The sequence below is a fragment of the Ailuropoda melanoleuca genome, chromosome 8, assembly GCF_002007445.2.
Source record: "Ailuropoda melanoleuca isolate Jingjing chromosome 8, ASM200744v2, whole genome shotgun sequence".
Lineage (NCBI taxonomy): Eukaryota > Metazoa > Chordata > Mammalia > Carnivora > Ursidae > Ailuropoda > Ailuropoda melanoleuca.
In genome coordinates, this window is record NC_048225.1 from 66,928,859 (window position 1) to 66,946,619 (window position 17,761).

General features: G+C 50.9%; 1 protein-coding gene across 1 annotated transcript in view; it reads right to left on the reverse strand.

The window, feature by feature from the left end:
• Positions 1–17,761, reverse strand: part of KIF26B (kinesin family member 26B) — a 426,956-nt gene that overhangs the window by 64,224 nt on the left and 344,971 nt on the right. The window contains exon 6 of the mRNA XM_034667636.1: positions 1,906–2,112. Coding sequence (XP_034523527.1) covers positions 1,906–2,112 — 207 coding nt within the window. The remainder of the gene's footprint in view (positions 1–1,905; positions 2,113–17,761) is intronic.

The window sequence follows — 17,761 nt, forward strand, 5'->3', positions numbered from 1 at the left end:
ATGCCAACAGAGCAATGCTTCCCTCTTTTACACCACAGACTTCGAGGAGAGTCAAGTGGGTTAGCGTATATGAAACTTGCTGAAAACCGCATCTCTAACAGAGGACTGCAGTGTATTATAACACTGGCCATCTTAACAAAGTAAAACATTCCGAAGCCAGGGTGACTACGGCGTCGAGCATCCGAGCTCTGCAGCCAAGTGTGGAATGTCAGCAAACATGAGCAATAAAAATGGCTCTTTTTTCTGGAATCTAAAACTCACCCATCGTCCACACTGAATTTAGGGTTTGCCTGGGGATGCTTACAACTTAGAATTGCTTTGGAAAAGTTTTTGTAACTTGTTAATTAAATTATTCATGGGCCATTTATTAGACACAATGTCCTGGTTGGGTAGTGAGCCCATGGGTGGTAGGACACGAGAAAACTGTAACAGGGACACCATCGGACTGGCTTGTAAAGTGTTTTGTCTTTCACGGTAAAACTCTTCGGGGAAGCCACCTGCTCAGCACATTAATGAGTGGAGTCTATGCTATGTGCTGTGTCTGAGGGACACTATTGGGGCTCAAGCGAGCGCCATGGTGTCCCACGCTCACACGCAGCGTGGAGGAAACTAACAGGAGCTATAAGCACCTTGCCCAGGTTCAGCTATAGGCAGAAGTTACCCCGTTACACCCCGTTTTGTATATAAATTTTAGGAAATGCTGGAAATGTGTCTGGAAGATGCAGCTGTCGGAAGCCAACATGCAGGCAAAGTAGGTCACTGTATACCTATAACCTGGGTTATGTGCCTACTAGAAGCTTCCATCGCGCCAACTCATTGCAGATGAATTGCACCAGATGGTGCAGCTGAATCTTCCAGTAGACGTCTGTTCTTACTGGGACTGGCTCCAGGAGCACTGGTCCAGGAATCTTGGCACCCTGGGCCCCCAAGAAGCCTCCAAATTATAGTCGTAGCGGTATGGCCATAATTCTCCACCTGTGTGTGTGTGCCCCTCGCAATGTGAATTTGCAGCTCCTCCACTAAGAGGTGGGGTCTCCTCCCACCCCTCAGACCGGAGCCAACAGAACGCACCAGAAGCAATGCGCTCTCAGTTCAGAGCCTACGCCTCCAGAGGCTTGGATACTTGGGTCGTGCCATTGCCATGCGAGCAAGCCCGAGACAGCCTGTGGGTTGATGAGAGACAGCATAGATCCTAGAGCAGCTTAAAGCCAGGCTGTCCCCGAACATGAGACGGCATCCGGCCCAGACTGCCGATCATACGTGAGCCCAGCTAGAAACAGAAGAATGCTCGGCCGGCCCGTAGATTCATGAGGAATGATAAAACGCTCACTGGTTTAAGCCACTCAATTCTAGGGTGGTTTGTAATGCAGAACTACTACAAGGGCTCTCCTTAGCCTCTCTTCCCTTGCACTCCACTCGACTGATTTGGGCCACAGGCGTGTCAGTGGCTGCCTCTCTCCTACCACTTGCCCTAGAACCCTGCCTAACTCCAACCCAGCTCCTTGACCCACCCCCCCAGAAGCTCAGGCAGGAGTGGTGGGGTGTCTCATGGACCAAGGACGCCACCACCTCAAAGCAGGTGTTCCTAAAACTCCCCCTTCCGCTTTCTGTCTCCCGGCTTCTATAAGCCATCACTCACTGGCTCCCTCTTCCTTCTCTCCAAGGATAGGTTTTATTGAGAGCCCGGCACAGTGGTCCCGCCCAATGTCTGACAGCAATAATGCAAAAGGACTGAGCTGCTCCATGGAGCTCCAACTGGTTTCCAGAAGTCGTAGGGATGGAGGAAGGGACACCCCAGAGCACTCTGGGAGACACCCTGGCTCACAGGCCCCCTCGAACAGCCAGAGCTTCTCGAAACCAATCAACATCGCCTGAGCCTGAGGGGACGGGAAGGATGACACCCACCTGAGATGCATCTTGCGGAAAAACAGCATCAAAGGCGAACATCTTAGGAGGAACTTGGCTGCTTCTCCTTTGGAAGACGTTCTGACCTCCACATGTCAGGGGGTCATACAGGGTGACCTGCTTCTTCCGTGGGTCTGCCTTTAGGAAGGAGCTGGATTCGGAGGTGTCGCGAGCCGGTGTGGAGCAAATGCGCAGCATGACTTTCACCTGCCAAGAAACAAAGGCGGGAGCAGACATGCAGTGAGAGGGCTGGATAGTTCTGGAAGGGACCGCCTCGTGAGCTCTGGAGACATAAGCGTATATGGGGGCAGGGAACCTTCTGGTAAATCATGACGACCCTCAATGGGCCAAGGGAAAACTGACTTATTTATAGCTACCAGGTGGAATATTTGATACGTCCATTGCTTCATTGTGGAAACAGCTCATCGTGTTGTCTTATTAATACAAATTGAAAACCATACACACGCTGGTAGCCGGTTACAGAGATGAAAAGGGCATCTGGACGGCTGAGGTTTCAGGGCTGAAGTAATTCCCCTGAAGAGAACTCCTCGCAGATCAATAACCCACGGACATAAAAGTTAGCCCCATAATTTACTCCTGGCTTCCGCTCACCGGGACTCTTGGAGACAAAACCCCACAGTGATTAGTGTCATCATTAAAGGCTGGTGAGATGGCCTGTTTTTAACGGCCAGCATTTGAAACGTGTTCCAAGGAGCAATGGTGATAAAAGATTTGTTTGAAACGTGTTATTTGGGATCCCATTAAGTGAGTGCATAGAAGTTGTCATTTCAGGGAACGAAAGCGCGTCTCCGGGGGAAACAGGAGCGCGTCCTTAAGCCGCCTCCCGAGTCGTCGACCGTGGAGCAACAGAACGGTGACCACCCGCTCCACCCCTGCAGCCACACGGAGCACTCACAGAGAGAGACTGCCTGCCCCAGAGCCCTGCGGTGAGCAAAAGTCAGGCTGAAGCCACACACGGCCCTGCGGGCGTAAGGCCTGGGGAACCCGACAGCGTTGGCTCCCTTCCCTGCCCTTGTCCGTGTGTGGCTGGTTCAGTCCAAATGTGTCGAGCACCTGCCGTGTGCCAGGCCCTGGGTGAGGTAGGCACTGGGGATGAGAAGGCTGGCGATACACAGCGGCACACAGACAGACAGACGGAGACAGGTGATTTTTGTAATACCACGTGGCGAACCCTGCAACAATGTATAGGTTCTTTCTAAGCTCCTCTCTGTGTCTCACCTTCCTCCTCGGATCAATTGTCAGGTCTGATGAAATGTCAGTCGTGTGGTTTTGGGGAGAGGGGGTTGTGAATTTTTAGATGAAATATTCAAACGGGCAGAAATGCTCAGAGAATCCTCTGTCCTGTGCAGCATGGAGGGAAGGCATCTTTCTGCTTGTCTTTTCCCTGTCTTTTCCCTGGATCTAGGGGCCCGGTGTCGCAGTGGGAGGAGCCCACGCTTGGGATGAGGTCGACCTTTCAGGATCCAAGCGCTGGTTCTCCCACTGGGAGGTCATGTGATGATTCCTGCATGTCTGGGGGGGTCTATTGTGTGCCTGGGCTGTAGAGGAGAGAACAGGTGCTCTAGAACTTGCCCCCATCCCTGAAAATGTAGGTGGTAAGACTGGGCTCTGACCCCACCTCTGTCTGATGCCAAAGCCCATATATTTTCCATCGTGGCAACCGCTGCCTCACCTATGTAGTCCAGCCTCTCAGAGCCTCAGTGTTCTCACCTGTGTAATGGGGACAATGAGGCCTATCTCATGGGACTGTGGGGAGAATGAAATGCATTGACATGTGAAGAACTGAGCCCAGGGTGGGTGCTTGATTCCTTCTTCTCCTTCTCTTCCTCCCTCCCCCATACCCGCCTCCCTGTGAATGGTGACAATCTCACATTCTCTCATTACAGTGTTAATGATGAGGTTTTAGAACCCCTGCCCTGGACGCTGGGTACCACGAGTCACAAACAGGATGCCACGGGGGTCACTGCAGACAGCGCGTGGTATTAGGCGCTGGTCCTCACAGGCTCCTGTCAGTAGATCAGTCACCACGTATATGACAATAAATTGCCCCATCTGTCCACCTTCCATTCAGGCCATTTCTTGTTCACCGTGAATGTCTCCGATCTTATTTCGGTTCCATTCACTCCTACAGCTCTGCCCCAGTTAATGCGGCAGGTGTGCTGAGGGCACGGGCACGTATTCCGATCACGGCTTTCGGTCGGTGTCTGGGGGCGTCTGGGCTTTCTGCAAGCCAATCCCCTCGCCCGGGCTCTGAGCGTACAAGTCAGGGACGAGGCGGCACCAGGCAGAACTGATGGGAGTCACATGGCCCGCTGCTTTTCTATTTCACAATTTCACATGCCATTTCAGGGTAACTAGAGGTGCTGAATATAAAATATGAGCTAAGCCAGGCAAGGGCCTGCGAGGGGAAGCAGGAGAGCGGGGGCTGAATTAGGGAGTCATTTGCCCAGGTCGGGGGGATTGCTCCTGCATCCTGATGAAGTTCCAGGCCTGCACTTGCATTCGAAGACCCTGGCCGCTGGTCTGGCCAAGCAGATACACGGCCCTTTCAACACCCCTCAACTCAGGGTGGGGAAACGCTACCCTCCTTCTTTCCTTTGCAATTCATTTCAATAAATGGATATGTATTTTTTTCCCCTTAAAGGAAGGAAATTGGGTTTTTCTGCTTGACTTCCTTGGTGTCATTATCCCTTCTGTCCAGCACTCCACTCCCTGCTTAATCCTCTGTAATTAAAGCGCTTTGCCGACACCACGCGTGAGCAAGACGATCCCCGGCCTTCCTGCCAGGAGTTCTTGTTTTGGGGGCCAATCTGGCGGGTTCCTGGCAGCACCTGCTTCAGCCCTTCCTCCCTCTGGCGGCTCTGGGGAGCGGAGAGGGTCCCTGCGCTTGGGAATGGAAATGAGTCAAGGTGAAGTCAGATTAACCTAACAAGAAACACCATGTGGCATCGTTTTTGTCTTGATCCCAGAGCATCAGAGTGATCTTAAACCTTCCCTATCTATTCTTCAGTTCCTAACACATGTCTGGAAATGGTTCAAGGCAAATCAGAAGCCAATGTCATAGGCTCTTCAAAATCCACCAACAAGAAGAGCAAGAAAAGTGAACAAGTGAGATCGTCAGAGGGAGTCTAGAACAAAGGACTGGTCCTCTGAGACGGAACGGCCAAACCGCAGAGCCGGTCAGCATGCCACGAGTCCAGTCCAGGTCCCTGCTTTCCTCCTGCTGAGGCCGGCGCCAGTGGTGGGGATGCTGGGGTTCCTGGTGATGAATGTCAGCCACGGAAATATCCATCATCCTGCCCTGACAGGTGACCTTCTCTGGGAGTGAGGTCCCTCACTCCAATTAGCAGGCTGGGGCAACATTGGCCAGGCTGGAAGGATGGAGACAGGCCTATTTCAGGGGCTGTACTGGCAGCAGGGACTGAACTCTGGCAGTGTATGCAGAAGAGGCCCCATCTCTTAACGCGGTGTGTCTGGGAACGTATTTCAGATGGATGAGCTGGTTTAAAAACACGTCCAAAGACACAGTCATTCTTGGGTCCAGAGTGACGTGGGATATGGGGTTCGGAGGCGTCCTTGAAGATGAGCAGCTCTGAGGTTCAGGACACCCGCTGTCAGCATGTCCTCCCTACGACCTTGTGGAGCGTAGCCTGGAGGCTGGGAGACAGGCTGCCCGGGTCTGAGCTCTGGTCGTGCTGTTCATGGATGTGTATCCATGCGCAAGTGACTTAACTTCCTGCGTGTTGCATCTAGAAACTCGTGCTAAGAACCGTACTCTCCCAGCAGGGCTGTCATGATCATAAAAAGAGCGGATGCCGATAGGACCCCTTACAACCGTGCCTGCTACATAACGAGTGTTCAATAAATTCTAGCTGTTAGGACTTTATAATAACTATATTATGTGATAGTATATTAATATAAAATTTTAGTGTTTTACAAATTTGTAAATTTAAAAATTACTATTGTGGAGGGTGTGAGTCTACTGGAAAGATCATGAACTTCAAAGTCAGATGCCAGCTCCTTCTAGCTGTGTGACCATGAACATAATATTTGAACACAGTTTTCTCACCAGTAAAGGGGAAATCCTTCCATTATCTGGAAGGATTTATGTGATTATTAGGCAGATAATCATGCTATGCACTTGGCACAAAGTAGTCTCTAACGATTACCGTCACACTGAACCCACGGTCGTGGCAGTGCTGTGAGAGCCCACGCCCTCAGGAGCCTAGCACAAGGTCATGGTTCTCTGGTAATCCTTCCACCACCTTTGACCTGGGGCTTCCAGAGACTGAGTCACTAGACCCTTCCTGGTTTATGCCACACGCATGAGAGGCCTGGAGAGAGAAAGTGTCGTTCTGCCATGCAGACTTCCCCTGGACCCCCCAATTCTTACAGATCCAAGGCGAAGCTTGGGATTGCCAATTTCCACCCGCTCTTTCTTTCGCCTGAGTTTTGGTAAATCCTGGGTAAGTGACAACTGGAGATTTTTCTGAGAATCAGGTAGGAATACCGTTGTGGTTATTGAGGTTATTTTCTCTTTTGAAATACCCATCCAAGAGACAAAATTGACTTTTTGAGCAAAGCAGCCGTGGGCACTCCTTACATTAGAATTCTTTCCGACGCACTCAGTTTGGCATGTGGCACTATTGTTAATAAGGGCCCGTTTACCGCTAAAGCTCACTCATGTGTTACGACTGCAAAGCTAAATAGTAGATCTGTCGTTAAATAGCAAACACTCAGGGAATGCTGCATCTGTGTCCGACAGACGCAGACCCCGTCTGTCACCAGGGAGGTGCTGTCTGGTTTGGAAAACAACAGGACCAAGGGAAAGTTGCAAACTGCCTGCAAACCGCAACCTGCAAACTGCCCCTCTTCGTATTTAGAAAGAGCCTGAGCTGTTGTCCCCTCATCAGGTCAGGGTGTACGGTTCATCTGGTTTGGACGAAGAACCTTAGACGAGAAGAAACTTGCCCAAGAGACACAGACTCAGAGCAAGGTCAGCAGCTCCCCCAGCCTCCTGGCCACCCCCAAACCAGTCTGGTGCACTGACACCAGGTCAGGAAGCAGGAGGAGGCCGCCATCAATCCCTCCCTTCGTTCCTCCAGCATCTGCGAAGTAAGCATCTCTTAGCCTGGACCAGGCACCGTCCAGGACTCCGAGGTTACAAAGAGCTCAAAAACCAGTCATGTCTTCAAGGGGCGTCTGGTGTGTCAGGTGAGAAGACAAAAGAGAACAGAGCAGTACAACACAGCTCTGTTCTGAGGTACGATGCAGGCCCAAATGGGGCAGGGGGCACTTCCACCCAGGGAGCAGGGGGCACTTCCACCCAGGGAGCAAGGGGGCATTTCCACCCAGGGAGCAAGGGGGCATTTCCACCCAGGGAGCAAGGGGCATTTCCACCCAGGGAGCAGGGGCACTTCCACCCAGGGAGCAGGGGCACTTCCACCCAGGGAGCAGGGAGCATTTCCACCCAGGGAGCAAGGGGGCATTTCCACCCAGGGAGCAAGGGGCATTTCCACCCAGGGAGCAGGGGCACTTCCACCCAGGGAGCAGGGGCACTTCCACCCAGGGAGCAGGGAGCATTTCCACCCAGGGAGCAGGGAGCATTTCCACCCAGGGAGCAGGGGCACTTCCACCCAGGGAGCAGGGAGCATTTCCACCCAGGGAGCACGGGGGCACTTCCACCCAGGGAGCAGGGGCACTTCCACCCAGGGAGCAGGGGCACTTCCACCCAGGGAGCAGGGAGCATTTCCACCCAGGGAGCAGGGAGCATTTCCACCCAGGGAGCAGGGGCACTTCCACCCAGGGAGCAGGGGGCAGCCAGAGTTTCATGCAGATGATTGTCAGCGAGGCTGGGAAGAGGAGCCGGTGTGAGCAGGGCACCCAAGGCAGGGCGTGGAGAGCCCGGGCAGAAGGAGTGTGTGGGCAAATACGAGCAGTGAGGGGCTGACAAGCAGCTTCTCTGTGCCTCAGTTTCCTTCTCTGTAAAATGGAGACGGTGACAGTGCCTACGCCTCATGGGAGTTCTTACGAGGATGACAGAAGATGGCGTGTGGGAGATGGCGTGCTGAACACAGTGAGGGCTTGGGGAGCACTGTCTTAAAACGCTGACCACCGTCCAGGGTGGGCACGGCAGAGGAGGGCTAAGAAATTCGGCTGGAAAAAACAGGTGGATATCAGATTGCAGACAGACTTCTTTTCCAAACTAAACACTTCGCACTTAACCTGGACAATAGGGAGCCACAGAAGGGCAGAGAGTGAGAACATCGGGAGGTCCCCACTGCTCTGCGGTCAAGCTCCAGGGGCCACAATTTCTCCATCTGAAAACCCCACCAGCAGTCTTCCAGTTTGGGCTGTTGTGGAGTTAAGGGAGAAAATGCTCGTACAACTTGCACATTCATAATCGCACAACGTTCTAAAATGTGCTGAGGATGTGTTTCAGTGAGTCTCCGGCGGTGGACTGGGTGGTTAGGAGCCTGCTGTATGCGTATGCACTTGGTGCTGGCAGTGGCCCTGCACCTTGACAAGAAGAATGACGACTCCGTCAACCCACAAATAAATATTTATTAAAATGCCAATGAGCAAGGCCCTCGCCTTACCTGGGGAAGTAGAGAATGCCAAAACATGTGCATTCAAGGAGAGCGCCAAAGACAGATGTGTTCCGGAGCGCAGTTTTACAGGAGCATACCTAAATCCACGGGATGTCAGCTGCTCTGTTCCAGCCCCAGGAACAGGCCGTGTCAGGGTAGCCGGGGGGCTGCCTGGGGCAGAAACATCTCTTGGCTCCACAGCGGAGGAGAAAGGGCAGCGCCGGCCCCTCCGGCCTCAGGATCACCAGTCCGCTCACCCACTGGGCACTGTTCTTCCCTGCGTCTGGGTCAGACTCTGACTCTGTGACGAGGTGTCTGACGCGTGAGGGAAACAGCACAGATCCTGGACTTTGTGAACTTTTATGAGGCAACTGGCCACTTGCTACGGTGTCTCCAGGCACATTTTTGTTGAAGAGGCAACAGTCAAGCACACGTTCCCAGGAGCTGACTTCACATCGGCACCCGAAGGGAAGCACGTGTTGTCTTACTCGAGAGCAGCCAACTACTCACATTGAAACGACTGGTTTAGACACAGATTGGTGGGGGGGGGCCCCCCCCTCCCAGAGTTGCTGACTCAGCAGGTCTGGGGTGGGGCCCAAGAATCTTCATTTCTAACAAGCACCTGCTGATTTTGTCGCGATGGGCATCCCGCTTGAAGAACTACCGTCCAGCAGGTACGTCGGCTTCACCCTCACGGAGACTATCCNCCTGCTGATTTTGTCACGATGGGCATCCCGCTTGAAGAACTACCGTCCAGCAGGTACGTCGGCTTCACCCTCACGGAGACTATCCCTCAGATTCCATCGGGGTCCAACACAGCAGGCGTGGAAGTTACAGTCTGGGAAGTGCGAGTCTTACTAGAACATTTTGGTGCTGTCAAAATGGAAGTGGCTTCTGACTCCGCTCCGTAGTCAACTCGAGGAAACCTCTCGAGCTCTGAAGTGAGTGTCGACCTTAGCAAGGATAGCTAGGTAAAAGGGCTCTTCTTCTGAAAGTAGCCCAAATCGTGGATCTCCACTTCTTTGGTTCTGCAGCTCTCCCAGCCCCCCCTGCTTTCATTACTCATAAGGAGGCATAAACTTCCCACAACAGAATCCAAACCAACCCGTCCTTTAGGTTCTTTTCTGTTTCTCTTTCTTCAAAGAAATGATTATTTAGGATCATATAGAAATTCTAATTCTTAGGAAATCAGCATGAAAGGAAATCAACATTGTTCCAAGACCATTGCTCCTCCTAGGGAATGCTGTCCCAGCTTGGCAACACTATGCGTGTGCGTGTGTGCACGTATGAGTGTGTATGTGTGCGTATGAGTGTGTATGTGTGCATGTGTGTGCATGCATGCAAGCAAGTGTGAGCACATTTGAGAATTACGTTTAACACCTGCATTTACAACTTCTAGAATCAATAAGCATTTATGGTCATTGAGTAGAATGGTCAATATGAATAGAAAGGTCAATATTTATTTCGTGTGGAAAATAGTTATTAAAATTCAAAAACTTTGGTCATTTCACCAGGGAAGGATCCTCTGCTCCTAGGTCACGGTTCATGCAGAACGATGTTTGAATTTGATGGAAGTATTTCAGAATAAACTGTCACTGAAAACACATCATACCCACTGGGAAGGGCAGAGGGAATACTAATTTTGCTTTGTTGGGTGAAAACTCATAACCTTCCCGCCAGTGTTTCCAGCTTTGACGTTATCCCAAGTGGGAATGATGATGTAACCCAGATCCACCTTGAAGCCCATTTAGGTACCAGAAGATCTTATTATGATACTGTCCACCTCTAACACAGTCCAGATGGCCGAGGGCCCTCTGGTAGCTTCAGGAGAGCTCTAGAGAACTCCACTCAGAAGGAACTGATTTAATAAACCCTCATGCATGATAAGAAACATTCATCTGCCAAAATGGAGTAAATGAGACAATAATGAATCTCCCCCAGAAGCTGAATTTAGGGTAAGGGTGTCTGGGTGGGACATGGTGGTGGCAGCTGAGACTCTTAGCCGGGGCTGCTGAGCCCGGGTGCTGGTACACAGTTACACGTGGCAGTAAGTCTCCAGGGGGGAAAAAAACCCAAAAAACTCCTTTTCAAATTTGGAAGATTCTGAGTGCCTGCAAGGACAGCCTTCATCCTATTTATCTTTATATCCCCAGGGACACTGATCATGCCTTTTACCCATTGGGAGCTCAATTCTGTGGGGCCAGGAAATTTTCAATCTGGGAGGTGTAAAGGAGAGATACAAGCATCCAGAGATGGGCTCTTCACTGGGACGGTTCTGGATGAGGGCACAAAAGGAAAATGCAAGGAAGATACGAAAGAAGAGAAAGAGTGCTCCAGAAATAATCATGACAAATGAGGCCAGGGGTTGGAAATGTCTTCAAAGCAACCCATCCCGACTGTAAACTTTTGCTGCTTGTATTTTTAGGGGGAAGACAGGAGGTGGTAGTTGTGCTGACTGGTGGGTGGGGGCTGTGTCTGCATTTATGAAACAGATACGAGTAAATATACTCTGACTGCTGGTTTTTCTGAGGGACAGAGCGGGTGTGTGTGGGTTTCTGGGGAATGGGCAGTAGAAAATCCTGTCGACCCTTATGCTCAATGTCAGCTCTTGCCTGTGGTTCCGATTCACTAGGCATCTCTGGAGGTCTCGCCTCTGCTCTGTGCCAGCCTCCCAGCTACCTACACGGTCGGCCTTTCTTATCATGGGATTGAAATGGCCTCCCTGAGGTCTCTGAGGAGGTAAGGAGCAGATGCAGGACTCAAACTCAGCTCTGGCTGTAGGTCCTGTATCTTCTATCCCAACTGCCTGCGGGGGAGAAAAGGCACAAGGGCAAACGCAAACCCTTTAGATCAAGCCCCACCTATTGTGTATAAATCGTACACAAAACAGACTCCACACGGACTGTATTTACGGTTGCCTTGGCAAGTTTTATGGAATTCCCTCAAGTCATTTCTTCCTGGTGTTGCTGCGGTTCGGCATGCTGAAACGAATTTCCACACTTCAAGAAAGCACAGGCTATCATTAAGTATATTAAGGGACTTTTAAAACTTAGATTAATGGCCTGATAGGTTGTAAAACAACTCAAAATTGTGTAAATTTGTATTCGGGGATTCTCTAAAATTGTAACTTATTGACTCTATAGATTGTAACAAGTCCTTTGAAACTGTTCTGCTCTATGATTCAAATCTTTGCCGTGTAGTTTACTGACAGGTTGATGGGTACAATGACCCCATTGGTGGGCACACGTTAAATTCACAGCTTGTGTAGTCTTCCCTATGAGGACCTGCTGGTCACTCAGCTGACATGCAGGCAGACCCCTAGGACTGAAACCCCGGCCAGCCAGCTTGCCAATAGAAGCCATTCACTGAATGTAGGCGAAGGCAAGAGAATGGATGGTTCTAAGAAAACCGACCCTGTTCTTTAACACACACACGTTTGTCTGTCTGTCTGTCTATCTATCTTCTACAGTTATCTATCTTCATTATAATGCTCACAAGGGTATTTGCAACAAAACCCAGTGCTATTCTGACCAAGGGCAAAGTCTCATCAGTAGCTCTTGGTTCAAACTTGGGGAAAATCTCGGGGTTGACAGTGTGGTGAATACCCCTCCAGGCAGCAGCAACTCTTGTAGGTCTCTTGGGTTTCGACAACGTCTCTGAAGAAACGCTGTTCCAAACATCACTCCAGGGGACCAGAAAGGTTGCCATCCAAGGGATGGGCAGTGTGAGATGCGCTCGCGTGTGGAAGCTTCATTTTAGGGAGCTGGCTGGCAAGGGGGCCAAAGCTATTGCTGTCTCCCACACAGCCAGACTTCGGCCAGGCAGGGGCCGCTGAGAAAAATGGTCTATGCCTCGGAAAATGGCTGCAATGAGCCCAGGGTAAAACCTCGCCCTGGATCTGTGTTAGTGTAATGGCAGCAAACGTCACGCTGCTGGCAGCAAAAAGAGATGTTTGGAAATAGCCTTTATTTGTTCTGCCCATGATGACAGTATTGGCAGCACGAGGAATGAGGCCAGCACACAGAATGGAAAATGACAGGCAAGGCAGGGGGCGGGAGGGGGAAGCCGCATCCATCCAAGGATGGAGTTGGGGGGTGCAGGAGCAGAGGCCAGGGTGCCTCTTCGGTTCAGGGAGTGAGGGAGGCTATTTAGAAAGAATCATTCTGATCCATGCTGGGCCAGTTTTCCTCTGTGCCCTCCAGATGCACTCTCACCCTTCCCCCATCCTGCCGGTGCCCAGAGAGGCCGGCCTGTCTGGACCCCCCGGAGGGAGGCAGGTAAGTCCGGAGGCCTCTCCGTGTCTGCCATGCTCTGGCTCTGAAACCTGCCTCCTCCCTGGACCCTTCAGACCCAGGAGTACTGGTGCCCCGCTCCTCCCAGCCCTGCCTACTGCCCCGGTCCTTCTAGTTTTCTCCCCCCAACGGATATTTTTGTCAACATTCCTTTACCAAACTCTTCACAAAATGCCCAATTTGAGTGTGACACCTCTTTTTCCAGCCAGGACCTGCTTTGCCCTGCTCCTTTCCCTCGGGTTGCTGGCAGCAGCTGCTCTCAGGGGAGAGGAGGACAGAGGAGTCTCTAGTTTTGACACCCAACTGGCAAAGGGGAAAATCCACCCGGTGGAGTGGGAAGAGGCCGCTCCCTCTCACCCCAGGATGGGCACGCTGACGTTTTGGCCTGTCATCATGAGAGGACATTCTTCGGTAAAAGTCTGAGCGCTTCCCACTGGCACAGCAGCTGGAATAACGTGGACATGGCCCTGGAGGAACGTGGCCCATGGGTGAGCGCCTGGCCTCACGCACACTGGCCACTCACCGAGGAGAACGAGACACCACTTCCTTCCTCAAACAGGGAAATGTTCCGAAACCCACACTGGTACTTGTGAAAGTTGAGGCTTCTTTTATTTGATGCGCATTTTTTTCCCCCTAGGAAACTTCAAATGTAGAGTTAAACGTGATTTTTTCATTGTGCAAGATTTCTAGAATGTTCTCTGTTTCACGGAATATGGAGCATTATGGTCCGCATGCGAAAGGCAGTGAGGTGTGGCTCACAGATTCAGTCTCATTTGTTTTTCCCTCTGGATTATGACCAGGTGGCTGGGAAGGTATAACACAGAAACACAGAGACTACCCCACTCTTCATTCAAAGAATAAAAAAAGACATAGGATAAGGAAAGTTTCGAAAGGACTTTTCTCTAAAGCAATGATTTATTAGAATAAAACCCCAATTTCTAGCAGCATAACCAGAACCTATTTTCCCTTGGTTCATTAACTCAGTTCCTGGAGCCTATTTAATTCCACGAAAGTAACTTCATGCAAAATTTCTGTTTCAATTTCAGGATTTCTGGCTTCATTTAAACAAAAGACTCAGAAAGCCAAGGGAAATTTTTGCTTTGCCTGGAGGCACAGCCACCTAATGAAATCCTGTGTTTAGAGGAAAGTCACCTCAGACCAGCCCCATGGAGCCTTGGAGCTGACGGCAGAGCGCCAATAAACAAATGTTTCCGTCCAGAGCCCAGACGGTGGAACTTTCTTACTTTACACAGTGGAAACCCAGGTTCATTCCAGTCCCAGACACCAGGCTTAGCATGAAAACTCCTGACCTCTCACCCATGAGATCCCCGGTTACTTAGGTCTGCCCTCCCGCATCAGAACATCGCAGTACCCCGGGGGTACTCATTACCTGCCACAATCTGTGTGCTCCAAGCCCGTGGCCAGGAGTGAAAAGTGACAGAGGTGTGAAGGAATGGACAGACTGAGCCCCGTACAAACTGGAGGCTTGTTACACTTACGAAAAAGTGCCAGAGAAACTGTGAATCGGGGAAGAAGGGCTCGCTGCCGTCCACCTGCGGCTGAGGAGTCGTGCTCTGTCTGCATACGGCTGGAACCTCCACCATGGGGCTAGTCCGGGTTCTGGGCGTGAGGATGGGCATGGAGAAACATGCCTCTGCCCCTTGGGTGCCCTGCTAAGTCTGCTCACTCTGGACAGAGATCTTAGGAGTTTCTAGGACACATCATCTGGTGAAGGTCATGCACGGAAGTTGAGTCGATGGATGGACCACTGGTTGGGTTCTACTGGGTCGAATGAGCACATCTGCCCAGAGTCCCACAGAGCTCTCCCTTGCTCTGGGTTCCTTGGCCGCCTTTCCCTTTTCCCTCCCTCGAGAGCTCTGGAGGTGGTCTTGACCATTCCTTTGAGCTCTGGTCAGGTGGAGAGCTCAATTCGCTTGCCCAGCTGGAAAGGGTGGATCTGAGACTCTGGACATCTGGGTTCTGTTCTGACCTCGTCACAAGCTAGCTGTGCGTCCAGCCCTAGACCATCGTTTCTCAACCAGGGAACACTGGCAATGTCTGAAGACCTTGCACTTGGGGGATGCTATTGGCATCTAAAGGACGGAAGCCAGGAATGTTACTCAACACCGTACGATGCATCAGCCAGCCCCCCTCCCCCACACTGAATTATTTGGCCCAAAAGGTCAAATTAGTGCTGCTCTTGAGAAACCCTGCTCTAGATTTCTGGTTTTGTCATCTTTTATAAGGAGAGGTTTGGATTAGGTCATTAAAAAAAAATACATTTTTGGAGACCAAAACTATAAAATATAGCTGAAGTATTTGGGGAAGTATGTAATTTTAGATGAAAGTTAGATACGAATCACATCACCAATGATGTTGAGAAACAAAAATTAATCGCCCAACGTGTATAACTGTAAATACAGTGGCTCGCGTCAGTTCTACTAAGGGCATGTGTCCTGGGGCTAAGGCAGCCCTTTATGCTATAAAGAGGTGAGAAGCCGCACTGTGTCAACTACGTACCCAACAAGGCATTCATTTAGAGGGCAGAAAAAAAATCCCCAACTTTCAAATCCCAGGCTTCCACTCAGGAGCGTCTGGTGGGAAGTGATACGTACAAACTCCCCTTTGCCTAAACGACATGCCACACAGAGAAAGGCCAGAGGCGGCTCACGTGGAAATGGGGTTTTTAGACGAGCTGCCATACCCTCTTTCCCAAGCCCCAAAGGAGTGCTAGCTATACAATCCGTGTAACAAGGCAGGTAAAGCCTGGGAAGGCTCCAGAAAAGCCTCTTTGATGCCCAGACCCTCGGAAAAGTCCCTGAATCCTCACAAAGACAAGTGACAGCAAACACAGTCCTCGGGTGTGGGGGGAGCTAGGGGAAAAGGGGAAAGTCTTACAGCAGGGCGCCCCAGCACAGTGACCCCGCATGCACGGATGGGTGTGGCTGGGACACAGAAGTGAATCCCGCTAACTCCAGGCCTGTCTCCAGGGACCATCTAGATTACCTGGAAATGCCCGCCTGGCCTCCCCAGGGATGACCTGTGCTTGCAGTTGTCAATTTTCAGAATTCATTCTCTAATTTTCAGATTGGGGGAAAGTGGGGCACACGCGAGTCACATGGACTTCTCCAAGGGCAGGGCTCCAGCGAGGGGACCGCAACGCTGAGGCCCTGCTGGGGGCATGGGCTGGATGGGCAAGGGCTTCTCCCTCACCTGGCGGGATGGTCCCTGCCTCCTGGGCCCCTGCTGTGGTCTGGAGGACGCGCAGGCCGGGGTGATCGTGAGCTCTGCAGACAGTGCTGGGACCCAAGCTGTGTGTGAGGGGCCAAGCACGGGGAAGCAGCACGAGATCGGTCAGGCCCCAGACCCCCCCACTGACGGTCGCCTCATTTTCCTAATCTGACAAAAGTCATCCAGGGAAAATGTCACAGAAAAAGAAAATGGATAGAGGAGGTGGCCTCTGTCAATGACCGGTTTCCTCCTAGGAGCATTGATTAAATTATTGTATTGACAGTGCTAAAAGGTTACGGATCTTCTTTTATTTTATATTTTATTTATTCATTTGAGAGCGAACACGAGCAGGAAGGGTAGAGGCAGATCCCTATGGGGGGCTCGATCCCAGGACCCCGGATCATGACCTGAGCCGAAGGCAGATGCTTCACCGATGGAGCCACCCAGGCACCCCAATGTTACAGATTTTAAGTCGTCGTTTCCCCACACCCTCACGTGACAAAGTCCCTGTGATCTGAACAGAACCACTCTCCGAGGGGACAGAGAGTGCAGAACCCGGTGCAGTCACCAACTCCAGGACCCTGACCTACCTGGGAGCCAGGGAACTGAAAGAGTGTCCAAAACCACATCCGTGCACAAAATCTAACATCCACGGAACCATCAGCAGACTGTTGCTTTTATTTTTATTTTCATATGTTGAAAAAGGTAACACAAGATTTCCCCCAACATCACAAAGTCTGTTTTCATCATTCTTGGAAAAGGAGGGTCGCAATGTCCAAGGAGAGGGGAATGGCATGCTTGGGGCAACGGAGAGCCCCCTGCTCCCCTCACACCCATGATGCTGGTGTGGACGGTACCTCCCTTGGCCTTTGCCACCTCTGGAGGAAAGTCAGTGGTCCTGCCATAGAACAAGAGGGGTGAAAGCTGGGCTACAAGGCAGCCTGACTTCCAGAATCTTAGCAGGGAGATACGGGGCCTGACGTCTGAGCACAGCCTGCCTTGGCCTCCGGGGCCACACCCCGCGGTCCCTCAGGGGTGCCTTCTCCAGACACTCCAAGGCCTCAGACCCTCCTCATTTGGATACTTATTCAAATTAAATGGTCTCTAAGAACTATTGAGGTTTGATCTAAAACTGGACCCAAATGAAAGCATGTCAATCTTCATTTCTCAGAAATGGAAGAAATTGATCTTTTTTTTTCACCCTTTAGCTAATTTTCAATAAGCAAGAGCCAACCTGAGTGGGGAGGGGTCAGTGAAATAACAAATAAAAGAAAATATAAAGTATAATATGATACAGAAGAAAGTGCATTCAGGGAAAGAATAATCTTCATTAATTTCTTTTTTACAAAGATTTATTTATTTATTTATTTGAGAGAGAGAGTGAGTCGGGGGAGAAGCCAAGGGGGAGATTCCCTGTTGAGTGCAGAGCCCAACACGGGGCTCGATCTCACGACCCTGAGATCATAACCTGAGCTGAAACTAGGAGTCGGACACTTAACTGACTGAGCCACCCAGGCACCCCCTGTATGTGACAGATCTTGAAATAAACTTGGGCATTAGAACAGGACAGTGTGAGGACTGAGGAATACTACTGCTATCAAGCGATGAGATTAATGTTTCATTTTTTTATTTTTCCTTTTCATATTTTAAGATGAAATGCACATAACATAAAATTTCCCATTTGAACAAGGACAATTCAGCGGGTTTTCAAAAAAAAAAAAT